The sequence below is a fragment of the Heptranchias perlo genome, chromosome 3, assembly GCF_035084215.1.
Source record: "Heptranchias perlo isolate sHepPer1 chromosome 3, sHepPer1.hap1, whole genome shotgun sequence".
Lineage (NCBI taxonomy): Eukaryota > Metazoa > Chordata > Chondrichthyes > Hexanchiformes > Hexanchidae > Heptranchias > Heptranchias perlo.
Genome location: NC_090327.1, coordinates 121,970,770 through 121,985,841, shown reverse-complemented (window position 1 = coordinate 121,985,841; position 15,072 = coordinate 121,970,770). Strand labels below are relative to the sequence as shown.

The 15,072-nt window shown below is 40.4% G+C and overlaps 1 protein-coding gene across 1 annotated transcript in view; it reads right to left on the bottom strand.

Moving 5' to 3' along the window:
• LOC137307202 (secreted frizzled-related protein 4-like) overlaps positions 1-15,072 on the bottom strand; it is a 30,275-nt gene that overhangs the window by 4,021 nt on the left and 11,182 nt on the right. The window contains exon 5 of the mRNA XM_067976596.1: positions 8,924-8,987. Coding sequence (XP_067832697.1) covers positions 8,924-8,987 — 64 coding nt within the window. The remainder of the gene's footprint in view (positions 1-8,923; positions 8,988-15,072) is intronic.

The window sequence follows — 15,072 nt, the reverse complement described above, 5'->3', positions numbered from 1 at the left end:
ATGACAGGCACATCACCCAGACACATGTCCCACTTTCTTGCAGGAGAAGGTGGCGCATCTCAGGAAGCAGCAAGTGGCAGTGGCATTTAGCCCCTTGAGCATGTTCTGACATTCAATGAGATCATGGCGGACCTGTGACCTAACTCCATATACCTGCCTTAGCCCCATATCTCTTAATGCCCTTGGTTCACAGAAATCTATCAATCTCAGATTTAATATCCACAAGTGAGCTAGCATCAACTGCCGTCTGCAGAAGAGCGTTCCAAACGTCTCCCACCTTTTGCATGTGGAAGCATTTCCTAACTTCACTCCTGCACGTCCTGGCTCTAAATGTTAGGCTATGTTCCCGCATCCTAGTTTTCAAGTATAGGAGACCTCCAAAAACAGTTACAAATGTCTCGGCTGCCAAAAGCAATAATCCAGCCACTAACTGGTAAATCCTGCATGGCCCCTTTAAATAGCGCTGGTGGGGGTTCCTCCAGGCACTCTAAGACACGTTCAGATGGTCAGGGTTAAGTCTGTGCGTTGAGTTGAGCACTAAGTCCCAAAATGGTTTCTATCATTTTAAATCAGTGTTGCACACTGAAGTCATTTTCTCCCTACTTTACATGATTCCAGTGTTTGTTTTCTGCGCCTGTGCTAACTCCTATACCAAGATGGCATCTGGCGCATGTCATGCTGGAAACGTGCGTGCGCATCCAAGACACCATCTTGGATGTTGGAGAGGTCATGTAGCGCCTAAATAACGGGCACTACACAGCCCAATTTAGCGCCCATGATCTTTTCCACATCAAAGGGTCTCCAGTCACATGATCAAAGCTTAAACTGTCAATCATTGAGGTATGTTAATAATTGAGGCCTAGCAACAGGAAGCGATTGTACAAAAAAGAATGACACTCCCCAATCCTACATCCAATTGGTAAAAACAATATAAAAGACTTTGAGCGAAGAACAGGCTCTTCACTACAAGGCAGTCACAATGAAAGCACCCTGTATTTGAACATCATGTAAGAAGATGAGGACCTCGTGGACTGAAGAGCTGATCAACCTTCAGGCCCAATGAGCAAAGTCCTTGGTTTAAAGTTGTATATATTACATGATTTGCCTGATGTATGTATGAATTGTTAAGTCAGTACATAATAACATTGCAAATTATTAAGTGTATAATGGGATTTTATAATGGAATTTCATTAGCATGGTTTGATTTAGCTTCAGGAATGCTTGTATGAATTATAACTACTGTGAGTAAGGGTGACTTTCCTTGCTTGACTATTCGTCCAGTGTCCCAGAGTCAAAAAGTAAGGAATTCCCCACATAATTGGCACTCCAAAATGGGACACTGACATAGTCAGTCAAAGAAAGTGAAATATTATGTCCTAACAGAAAGAGTTATATTGGAGCTAATGTTTAGACAGAATCATAGTTTTCTGGGTAGGGACGGATGGAAGGTATAACAGAATGAGTTAAAAAAATACTGGAGCTAATGTGACAGGAACATAGTTTTCTGAGCAGAGGCAGGTGGTAGGTATTACAGAAAGATACTGGAGCTAACATTTAGACAGGAACGTAGTTTTCTGGGCAAGAACAGGTGGAAGGTATAATAGGAAGGTTAAAGGACAACAATAGGGCAGAAACAGGTAAAGATGGGTGAAATATAAAAATGGAAGCGGATACCCCAACAGTAAGCGGGATGGACACGGCTGAAAAAATAAAATTATTACTATGGATGCTAGGTCCAGTTCCAAGAATCACAAGAAATAAGGAATACCCTACAAATATAATGTAGATATTGTACTGCAGATATCAATGAAATGTAAATATCAATGAAATGTAGATATCAATGTTCTGTGGATAGCAATGTAATGTAGCTACCAATGTACTGTAGATATTAATTTGCTGTAGATGTTGTAATGTAGATATTAATGTACTGTAGACATTGCACAGTAGATATTAATGTAATGTGTTGCGCTGTAGATAGCAATAAAATGTCAATATTAATGTAATGGAGATATTGTACTGTAGATATTGATATAATGTAGATATTGTAATGTAGATTTTAATGTAATGTACATATCAATGTACTGTAGTTATTAATATACTGTAGATATTAATGTAATGTAGGTATTTTACTGTAGATATAATGTAGATATTGTACTGTAGGTAGCAATGTAATGTAAATATCAATGTAATGTATTGTGCTGTAGATAACAATGTAGATATTCTTTTGTATACATTAATATCTACATTACAATATCTACAGTAAATTAATATACATTTGTAATGTAGATATAAATGTAATGTAGATATTATACTATAGATACTAATGTATTGTAGATATTAGTATAATGTAGACACTAATGCACTGTCGATATTAGTGTAATGTAGATATTAGTGTAATGTAGACACTAATGCACTGTCGATATTAGTGTAATGTAGATATTACCGTCCAGGTGAAGATGAAAATCTACCCCATCTGTTGCAATGAGATAACATTTTAGTTGTTAATTTGCAATGCCACAGTAAAAATGTGACAAATGAGGCATGACAGCTACTCTAAGGGTTGAACTCCCATGAGGAGTGGTGATTGCAGGGAGCACTGGTTGGGAGATTGAGGGTCTGTATTGATTTTCTGTCCATTTAAATGAACGGATAAAACATTGGAGGATGTTGGTTCACAATTTGCTGATCATGGCTCCTTGTGAGCGAAGCTCCTTGCAGGGAGCAACTGACCAGGAAATCAGTTCTGTAATGCTTTAGCATTTGGCTGTTTTAATGGACTGAGCTAAATGTGTGTTGTGAAAATCTGCTTAGAAATGAATTTAGCCAACAATAAAATTCTGCCCGTAAAACCAACAGAAAATAATATAACAGCAGAAAAACAGTAACAACAAAAGAATTTGATAATCTCTGAGGAATCTGCATTCCAGTGATTTTGTTTGTGTTGGATTCTCTTCTAAATACCAGCTGCAAATTTCAACAAACAAGGCAACATCACTGTGGTAAATCAGCAAGGATTGAAAGATTCAGGACCAAGACCTGCCCTGCCTCATAGATACTGAAGTGCAGCCCCATACAGAGAGGGGCAGGACATGCCAGGATATGGCGGTCAATTCCCCAACAGCGTGCTCGCATCCTGTGCCTTGCTCAATTGGGAATAGGTCCAAATGTCCGATGTGTGAGGTGCCAAGTTTAGCCAGGGGAGGGGGGGGTTTGCAGATTTTTGATGCCCTCAGAGCTTGTGTGGGTCCCACTGTATTCCTAATTCCTGGCAGTCGTATGTAAATCGATCCCAGGATGATCCGTACGATATTTCTGACCTCATAGTAGGTACAGCACAGAAGGGGACCAGTCAGCCCATTGTGCCTGTGCCGGCTCTTTGAAAGAGCTATCCATTTAGTCCTACTCCCCTTGCTCTTTCCCCATAGCCCTGTAAATTTATTCCCTTCAAGTACTTATCCAAATCCCTTTTGAAAGTTACTATTGAATCTGCTTCCACCACCCTTTCAGGCAGCACATTCCAGATCATTACAACTCGCTGCGTAAAAAAATGTTTCCTCATGTTGCCTCTGGCTCTTTTGCCGATCGCCTTAAATCTGTGTCCTCTGGTTACCAACCCTCCTGCCACTGGAAACAGTTTCTCCTTATTTACTCTGTCAAAACCCTTCATGATTTTGAGGACCTCTATCAAATCTCCCCTTAACCTTCTCTGTTCCAAGAAGAACAACCCCAGCTTCTCCAGTCTCTCCACATAACTGAAGTCCCTCATACCCGGTACCATTCTAGTAAATCTCTTCTGCAACCTCTCTATGGCCTTGACATCCTTTTTAAAGTGTGGTGGCCAGAACTGAAAAACAATACTCCAGCTGAGACCTAACCAGTGTTTTATAAAGGTTTAGTATAACCTCCTTGCTTTTGTAGTCTATGTCTCTATTAATAAAGCCCAGGATCCCACATGCTTTTTTAACAGCCTTCTCAACTTGTCCTGCCACCTTCAAAGGTTTGTGTACATACACATGCAGATCTCTCTGTTCCTGTACTCCCTTTAAAATTGTACAATTTAGTTTATATTGCCTCTCCTCATTCTTCCTACCAAAATGCATCACTTCACACTTCTCTGCATTAAATTTTATCTGCCATGTGTTTGCCCATTTCACCAGTCTGTCTATGTCCTCCTGAAGCCTGTTCCTAACCTTCACATTGTTTACTACATTTCCGAGTTTCGTGTCACCTTCAAATTTTGAAATTGTACCCTCTATACCCAAGTCCAGGTCATTAATATAACTTAAAAAGAGCAGTGGTCATATTACTGACCCATGAGGACACCACTGTATACTTCCGTCCAGTCTGGAAAAACAACCGTTCACCACTGCTCTCTGCTTTCTGTCCCCTAGCCAATTTCGTATCCATGCTGCCACTGTCCCTTTAATCCCATGGGCTTTAATTTTGATAACAAGTCTATTATGTGGTACTTTATCAAATGCCTTTTGAAAGTCCATATACACAACATTAACCGCACTATACTCATCAACCCTCTTGTTACTTGATCAGAGAACTCAATCAAGTTAGTCAAACATGATTTTCCTTTAATAAATCTGTGCTGACTTTTATTTATTAGCCCATACTTTTCCAAGTGCCAATTAATTTTGTCCCCGATTATTGTCTCTAAAAGTCTTCCCACCACCGACGTTAGGCTGACTGGCCTGTGATTGCCGATTTTATCCCTCACCCCTTTTTTGAACAGGGGTACAACATTCGCAATCCTTAGTCTTCTAGCACAATTCCCATATCTAAGGAGGATTGGAAGATTGTGGCCAGAGCCTCTGCAATTTTCACCCTTATTTCCCTCAGTAACCTAGGATACATCCCATCTGGACCGGGTGACTTTTCTACTTTTGAGTACCTCTTTCAATTACCTCCCCCTTATCTATTTTTATCCTATCCAATATCTCCTTCTTTACTGCTACAGTGGCAGCATCTTCTTCTCTAGTGAAGACGATGCGAAGTATTAATTTAGTACCTCAGCCATGCCCTCTACCTCCACAAGAAGACCTTTTTTGTCCCTAATCAGTCCAACACTTCCTATGACTATCCTTTTACTATTTATATGTTTATAAAAGACTTTTGGGTTCCCTTTTATGTTAGCCTCTAATCTATTCTCATACTCTCTCCTTGCCCCTCTGATTCCCTTTTTTAGATCTCTTCTGTACTTTCTGTATTCAGCCTGATTCTCTATTGTTTTATGCACCTTACATTCATCATAAGCCTCCTTTTTCTGTTTCATTTTAATTTCTATATCTTTAGTCATCCAGGAAGCTCTAGCTTTTGATGCCCTTCCTTTCCCCCTCATAGGGGCGTGCCTACTCTGTACCCGAACCAACTCCCCTATGAAGGCCTCCCATTGTTCAATTACTGTTTTGTCTGTCAATTTTTGATTCCAGTCCACCTGGGCATGATCCCTTTTTAACTCACTGAAATTTGCCCTCACCCAGTGTAGCATTTTTACATTTGATTGTTCCTTATCCTTTTCCATAACTATTCTAAATCTAATGATATTATGATCACTGTTCCCCAAATGCTCTGCCACTGAAACATGCTCCACCTGCCCCACTTCATTGCCCAGAAATAGATCCAGCACTGCTTCCTTCCTGGTTGGGCTGGAAACACACTGTTCCAGAAAGTTGTCCTGAACACATTTCTGGAATTCCTCCCCCTCTTTGCCCTTTACACTGTTACTGTCACAGTCTATACTGGGATAACTGAAGTCCCCATTATCACTACTCTATAGTTCTTGCATCTTTCTGTAAAGTGCAGCAAATTTGCAGGCAAAATCTCCTTCCCACTATTTGGTGGCCTATAGTATACACCCAGTAGCGTAATAGCTCCTTTATTGTTCCTTAATTCTAACCAAACAGATTCTGTCTTTGACCCCAAAACTACATAATCTCTTTCCAGTGCTATAATAGTTTCTTGATCAATACTGCCTCCTTTCTTTCCTTCCCTAATATTTCTTGTAGACAGGAATACTAAATACCCAATCCTGCCTTTCTTTGAGCCAGGTCTCTGTTATTGCCTCTATATCATAGTCCCATGCGACAACTTGAGCCTGCTCCTCACCAATCTTATTTACCACACTATGTGCATTTACACACATGCACTCCAACCTCATCTTAGGCTGCCTCACATTTGCCCCCTGTCTGATCCCTCCTATTTCTGAACTACTCTTTACTCTAGTGCTACTTGTCCCTCCCAGTCCTCTGTACATCTTGTTTCTCCTCTCCAATGTTTCCACCCGGTGCTCACCCCCCTGCCAAATTAGTTTAAACCTACTCACTCTTTTAGCCCTGTTCTCTCATTTAGTATTGATGCTGGAGGGCTTTTCTGTTCTGGCATTCAGAAGTTGTTTTTTAAAGGTGTGTGACATTTTACTATTGTGCTGCAAGAACTAATGGACTTTTCATACAGCGGTTCTGTATTACCTGCGGAGCAAAACTCTTTGATGAAATTTGCTGCTGGTATTTATATGTTGCAAGCCTCCTTTTACAGATCCCTTTTCCCACATCACAGTTGCTGACAGCAGCTACGCTGCTCAACGTGAGAATTCCACTGGTCCTTCCAATGGTGGTGCTAGATTTGGAGGAGAAAGGGGAGTTCAAGCAGAGGGAACAAAGGCACGTATGCCTACACTTCAGGTGTCAGGCACTCATTCAGCCTCATTCCAGAAGCCCAGTCCTTAGAGGTAGGCACACCTACTTGAGGATGTTCAAGGAACTATACTTTTGCCATCTATACATCATGAGGAAGGTTGTCACACCGTCATGCTCGTCCCAACCTCCAAGATCTACCACAGGGCAGCCCTGATGATGGCTGTGAAGGTTACTACAGCATTACATTTTTACTCAACTCCTTCTGAGTCACCACTGATGATATTTGCACTTGTCAGTCTTTGATCCACTGACATGTAAAATAAGTGACAAAAGCCTTGTTTGCTGGGGGAAACAAGAGAAAGCAGCACTTTTACCAGTGGCAGGTTTTCCAGAAGTGTGAGGCCACATGGATGGCACACACATCAGTGCCCCTATGTACAATCACATAACATGTATATGTATCGAAAGGGCTTTCACTCCATCAAAGTGCAGGGAACGTAGGAACAGAATAATGTGATGAATGGGCACTGGGAATCCCATGTGTTCCTGGTAGCCAGGGTTGCTATGGAGCCCTGGCTGGAGGTGTGGGGGGAGAGGTGAGAATGGGTGATTGAAACTTTAAAGTGCTGCCTAGCTAATTTTAGAATGATCAATTGCACGAGGCAAGGCAGGGGATTCAAAAAAACAAATTTACAGGTTTAAAATGTTTTAACTTCTCCCGGCACTACTGGTCACACCACACTATGGCAGGAGCCAAAGCAATTTCTCTCCACACTGGCATGGGCACCTGTGGAAAATATTTAAATGAGATGACCCTGCCTTGACCATGGATATTCAATCAAGGTCAGAAGTGGAGGTCAGCTACAGAGTGAGATCTTGCTCTGCTGCACTTGCACCAGCGCAGATAACCTGAGGATTTCTGGGCACAGTGCCATTTGAATTCGGCAAGGAAGAAGAAAGAAGGAACTTGCATTGATATAGCACCTTTCATCACCTCAGTACATCCCAAAGCACGTCACAGCTAAGGAATTACTTTTAAAGCGTAGTCATTTATTGTTATTATGTAGGTGTAATGCAGCAGCCAATGTGCATACAGCAAGGTCCCACAAATAGTAATGAGGTAAGTGATTAGTTCATCTGTTTTTGGTGGTATTGGTAGAGGGATAAATGTTGGCCAGGACACCGGGAGAATCAGCTTATTTTCTTTGGCTAATGCCATGGGATCTTTTACGTTTACCTGAACAGGCAGACGAGACCTCAGTTTACCATCTTATCCGAAAGACAGCATCTCCAACAATGCAGCACCCACTCCGTACTGCACTGAAAGGTCAGCCTAGATTACAGGCAGAGATTCTAGAGCAGAATTTGAATGCACAACCCAGTAGTGTGGTAGAAAAACATAACTCAGTTACAGCTGATTGAGCTCTCTTTCATATTTATGAATTAAAGAATATAGTACATTGTCATGGGTTGAACATCCAACATAGAATATAGCAAAAGTATGATGAACTCATAACTGTACAGGTAACACATAATCCAAGATAAATAATGATGACAGTAAATGTGTGTGTAATTATTGTTAACAGAAGTGCTCTGTAACTTGAGTTGATTCAATAAAATCCAGTGACGTGGAAGTGATAGAGAATGTGCCACACAGCACTGGTAAAACTTAACCAACATTGAAAGAAGTGTGGCTGTATTCTGCAAATGTATGTTGTAACAAATGAAACTTATCCCATAAAATGAGAACTGACCAGCTCTGTTGCAGATAATCCTTGTTCTAGTTCGGTCTAAAATGTCAATGTCTCAAATGCAGACAGTATAATGTTCCTCTTGATAAAATCTGTCTCTGGTAATAATTTGTGTTGTTGCTGTGATCTATCATGAACATTCACATTGCATGCTGAATTTTACCCAGTGAAGTTATCCAACAACCACACAGACTGATAAGCTTCCTTTAGGACTGTAAATGAGTTTCCACTTTTCTAACCTTTGGTTTGGTTTCATGGGCCGTTGAACCTGACTTCAAAACATAAGATACATGGGAAAATTCAATTGGAAGCCTCTCTAACACTACAAAGGCTATTCTCCAGCGTCTGTCCAAAGTGATTTGGACATGTTTGGCACCACTATAAGCGAGCGCACTGCTGAGGATCAGGGATGCATTACATTAAATTACTTTCCATCCATTTTCACTTTCAGGGAATTAAGTTAGCAACAAAATTCCATTTGGCATTTTTAAAATGAACATTCAAACTGTTGTTCTACATGTGCCTTACCTTGAATCGTTTAACCCATTGATCTCTCCATTTTTCAGCTAAACATCCATTAAAGAGCATCAGTCTATGAAAAATCAGAAAGAAAGGCATCAGATTGAACTTCACAAAACAGACAGTCCAAAATAAATATTCTTCAGTCTCACAAGACTGGGCCTGGTTTATTATTCACGAAAGTAATGGAAATTTTTTAAGCAACGTGCAATTTAAATGTCACCAAATATTTAGATAGTACATTGATCTTTGTGTACAGAACATGGCATTTTCCAGTGATTGAGGAGAGGCGCAGAGAAAAGGAAATTAGCAAGAAAGGAGAAAAAAAGAGGTACACAGCGACTCAAACACCTTCATGATAATAAGACATGATTTATTTTATTATTTATTATGCCTCCTATTTTGGTTTCATCTGCAAATTGTGGTGCCACTCCCTCTGGCCCTATATCAAAATCATTGATAAACACAGTGAACAGAAGTGGTCCTAGAAAAGAACCCTATGGAACACCAATATCCACTTCCAACCACTCTGAGAAACTGCTCTTAACTCCCACTCTCCGTTTCCTCCCTTCTAATCAGTTTTTAATCCAATTTACTACCCTTCCCCAATTCCATATCCCTCAATCTACTCCAATAATCTCCTTTGTGGTACCTTTTCAAAGGCTCCATCAAAGTCCCTGTATACCACATCCACGGCCTTTCCCCCATAACAATATCTGTCACCTCCTCTGGATTTGGATCTAACCAATGAGGAGGGAACAATAAGCAAAGTAGGAGTAAGGGAACATTTAGGATCTAGTGACCATACTGTTTTGACATTCAGGGTAGACAAAGGTAGAAAACAAAAAGACAATTAAATAGCTAAATTTTAAACAAGCTGATTTTATGGTTAAGAACAAATGCATGGGAATAGTAAAATGGGAAAGATACTGGAAGAAAAGATGTAGGAGGTAAGTGGAATGGTTTCAAAGGGTTAGTTTTTAAGGCACAAAAGGAATTTTGCCTGAAATAGGTCAGGATCAGAATAAACAATTAAGACTAGTTTTGCCTTGTGAAAGACATTAGGGAGAAAGAGAAAACACACAAGATTTTTAAGTGTTCAGGAAAGGAACAGGATAGGGAAATCTATAAAGATAGGCTGAGGAATGTGAAGAAACTGATGAGGGCTGCAAAGAGCAATCACGGGGAAACTTGGCTGAAAATATTAAGCAGAACAGGAATGCATTCTTCAAGAATAGCCTCAGTGTAATAAAATCTAAAGATAAGAAAATGAGGGTTCTGAATGCGTGTGAAATATCCAGAGAACAATAAACAGATAATGTCGCCAAAGAGCATGTGCAAGTGGGAAGAAGGTAGTGTGTGTAACCATTGACCTGCTTACGTACTATTCTCACACTCACCGTACGTAATTAACCACATAAAGCTACAGCACACTAGTGTACTTTAGGAATTGTAAGTAGTTTTGGTGAGACTACTGTGGCCGGTCAGAGGACACAGTTCACAAAGCCCGATGAGTTCTTTGTTTGTTTGCTTCCCCGGACATAAGGACCGTAGGCCAGTTCACCCAATGAGATCAAGCATACTGACCTCTATAAGGGAGGAAGTGGGACCCATTGTGGGTGGGGGAGGGGGTCCCAGCCTGGACCCCCTGAAGATGGTAGGAATATGTGTAATTATTATCAATAATGGTTATCTTTGTTTGCTTAATTCCTATGAAAGCCAATAAATGCCTTTGAACCCTATTATCTTGTGGAATAACCTATAAACTTATAAGTAAAAACATCCATTCCCTAACAGCTACCTACAAATAGTTTGCCTCAACTACTCCCTGTAATAGCGGGTTCCACATTCTAACCACTCTTTGGGTAAAGAAGTTTCTCCTGAATTCCCTATTGGATTTATTAGTGACTATCTTATTTTTATGACCTCTAGTTTTGGACTCCCCACAAGTGGAAACATTTTCTCTATGTCTATCCTATGAAACCCTTTCATTATCTTAAAGACCTCTATCAGTTCACCCCTTAGCTTTCTCTTTTCTAGAGAACAGAGCCCCAGCCTGTTCAGCCTTTCCTGATAAGTATATCCTCTCAGTTCTGGTATCATCCTTGTGAATCTTTTTGCACCTTCTCCAATGTCTTTATATCCTTTTTATAATTATGGAGACCAGAACTGTGCACAGCACTTGAATTGTGGTCTAACCAAGGTTCTATACAACTTTAACATAACTTCACTGCTTTTCAATGCTATCCCTCTAGAAATGAACCCTAGAGCTTGATTTGCCTTTTTTTTTAATGGCCTTATTAACCTGCGTTGCTACTTTTAGTGATTTGTGAATATGTACCCTTAGATCCTTTGCTCCTCTACCCCATTTAGACTCTTACAATCGAATCAGTATGTGGCCTCTTTATTCTTTCTATCAAATGCAACACCTCACACTTATCTATATTGAAATTAATTTGCCAATTACACGCCCATTCTGCAAGTTTATTAATGCCTTCTAGTATTTTGAGTATTTTCAAGTATCTTACAATGGTTTTAATACACTCAGTGCAAACAACTGCCACAGGACCAATGTATGAACATGTAGATAATGAAACTTTACATAGAGTGCTCTATAACTTTCTGTAAGAGCATAAAGTGCACACTGGAGAGACTAATTCCCATTGTACAGTTTATTTATATTTAATGTAAACTTCCAGTATGCTGTTAGATGGGGAGAAGGGAGAGGCAAACAAATGCCCTTTGTACTCTTGAAATGATTATGAATGCCTCTCACAAGATGCCATTCCCAACTCCAACAATAAACTAACAAGTGCCAACTGCTGGAAGCATACTAGAAACAATCGAATCCACTTCATTTGAAGTTGCTTAATCCAAAATTAGAGGTAATTTTAACCTAACTCACCCGGTGGGAAACTGATGGGATCAGATTGGCAGCCTACTTGAAGTCAATGGAGAGTAAAATCAGACGGGGCTTAAAGCGGCCGGCCGATCCAATCCCGTGGATTAGGTTAAAATTACCTACACAGCAGTACGCACATTGTGTAAACATTTAAAAAGTGGGGATGCTGTCACAGGCACTGAATAAACATTTAAACAGTGAGGATACTGTCACACACACTGTATAAACATTTAAATAGTGGGGATACTGTCACACATACTATATAAACATTTAAACAGTGGGGATATTATCCCACACATTGTCTAAAATTAAGAGCTGATTATACTGTAAATATATGTCTAAAAGTATACTGTAAATATGTCATATCTAAAAGTATAGTGTAAGTATATTATATCTAAAAGTATTGTGTGGACATATTACTTATAAAAGTATATTGTAAATATATCCTTTATGTGAAGAAGTGCTTCCTGATTTCATTCCTGAAAGGCCTGGCTTTAATTTTAAGGTTATTCCCCTTTGTTCTGGATTCCCCCATCAGAGAAAATATTTTCTCTGTATCTGCCTTATTCAATCCTTTTATCATTTTAAACACCCCTATTACATCACCCCTTAATCTTCTTTACTCAAGGGAATACAAGCCAAGTTTATGCAACCTGTCCTCATAAATTTAACCTTTAAGCCCCAGTATCATTCTAGTGAATCTGCAATGCACCCACTCCAAGGTCAATATATCCTTCCTGAGGTGCGGTGCCCAAAATTGAATGCAGTACTCCAGATAGTGTCTGATCAAGGCTCTATACAGCTGTAACATAACTTCCACCCTTTGTATTCCAGCCCACTTGAGATAAAAGCCAAGATTCCATTAGACTTTTTGATTGCTTTTGGTGATTTGTGTACATGGACACCCAAATTTCTTTGTTCCTCTACAGTTCCTAATGTCTCACCATTTTGAAAATACTCTGATTTGTCTTCTTGGATCCAAAGTGGATGACCTCACACATCCCCACATTGAACTCAATTTGCCACAGTTTTGTCCTTTCACTTAATCTGTCCATGTCCCTTTGTAACTTCTTGCTTTCATCTGCACAACTTACTCTGCCTCCCAATGCTCTATTCCTTCATCCAAATCATTTATAAATATGGTGAAAAGCTGAGGCCCCAGTACAGATCCCTGGGGAACACCACTTGCCGCATTCCACCAATCAGAGTAAGTACTCTCTATCCTCACTCTCAGTCTCCTACCTCCTAACCAATTTCATGTCACAATGTTGCCTCCAATTCTGTGCACTTTCATCTTTGCTAATAATCTCTTGTGCAGAATCTTATCAAATGCTCCTGGAAGTCCATATAGATAACGTCCATAGTTCTAGCCAGGCAGTGTAAGCAGAGAACATTGCATACATTGGAATGTAGGAAGAGCTTGTTAAGCATTCATACATGAACTTTGCTGATTGCAACTTCTACACGTTTAAGTCTTGTACATTGGATCACAGTGAAGACCAATGCCGGGTTCCATGTGTCAGGATTGCATCATGGCTGCAGTTAATCCTGTGCCTGTTAGCAACAGCACTGGGGTGGTTTGTTTACATCTCATTGTATTGGATTCCTTTAGGGGTCAGCAGTTTTGTTGGTAAGTTTCTACTGATTTTGCAGCAATTCTTTGGAAAGGTTGGTTTAGCATAACCTGCCTGATTTCACGTGGGGCATGCTGCCTGCACAGGCCTTGATAAATGTGCAGACCCGTTCATAAGTGCACAAAGATGATCTTCTCTCTAGAAATTGAGAAGCTGCTTTGTGAACCATGGCAAACTGTGGACTCAAACTAAATGCAGAAAGCGTGCAGCTAGCAAGAACCGTGAGCTTTACAGTAAAGGGCCCCACAACTGGAAAATGGCATTGAATTTGAATATGAGAGGGATTATTGGATTTGAATTTAGCAAGGAACTACCTTTCCTGCTCTCCCTCGAATTGGTTAGAACAGAGAGACAAGGTAATATTTCCACAAGATACCGGGGCTGGCTGGTTTCTTAGGTCTGTCCTTCCATTCATTCAAATTTCCTGTAAATATCACACTTCCTGTAACAGTTTCTCCATCACATTTTCCTTATCACACTTTATTGTACATCCTCATTGTTATAACCATATCCTCCAACTCACTACCTCCTCTGGTACACAGCTAATGGGCCTAATCAACAACCCAGACAGCTTGTGTGTTGCTGGAATTAACCCCTGTGGCCCAGATTTAACTTCACAGCAACATATTAATATGAATGAACCCAAATCCCTACTGGGCCAAATAGGCAAAAATCTCAAAATATTGACGGTGGACTAGGTGGCTCATGTGGATAAAAAAACACCAACATCATTTGATGGTTTGAATGGCCTATTTCCATGTTGTGGCATTCATTGAGATGGGTAACTTGAGGAAGTGTGCCAAGGCAATGCTACAAAGCAGATTCCTATTGCAACTATCTGCCCCACATATGCATGCTATAAAGTATGGTAAAGGTCCCTTCAGCATTCCCAGTGTCCCAGAATGAGAAAGCACCTCACAGCACCCTCTGACACTCTCACCAACATTTGCAAGCACCAGCACAACTATACATACCCTGGAGGATTAAGTTAGTACATGTAAGGATGTAGCATATGGTAAAGTCACAGTGCACAGATGAGGAGAAGCAAGGAGTTGGTACCACAGGAGCAGCAGAAACTTACTTCTTGGATGGCTACATGGTTGCCATCATTGAGCCCTAATATTTTGGGAAATCCAACAATGCAGCAAGATTGGGCAGCCGAATCATGCTTCTGTTGCTGGGAAATTAGTTAAAAGTGGTGGTCATGATGAACAATTCACCAGTCACTTGCTTGATACATCTGTGGGCAGCACATTACCTAAACCTGCAGATAATCCCAACAATTGTCTGGATAGTTGAAGGCAGAAAAGTTGAGGGAAGAGGTGACCATGACTGTGACTGGTAGTACATTTCTATGGCACAGGCTGGCAGCAGATGGCAGGTGGCACCTACCAGGGCAGTTTGCCTCAGTATTTGCTTGGTAGGTGTGCTTAAGCTTGCAGATACAATTGGTGACATAATGGTAAGTATGGGCAATCTGGTTCTGGTGCTATCTGATCTCCCTGCCATGCCTTCTTTGATCTTCTTCGTCCTCTTGTGTGAAATCCTGTAATGTTTGACTTTGAAAGCAATACTCATTGTTTGCCAAAAAAATGGCTACTTCAAAAAATGCTGTAACTTCA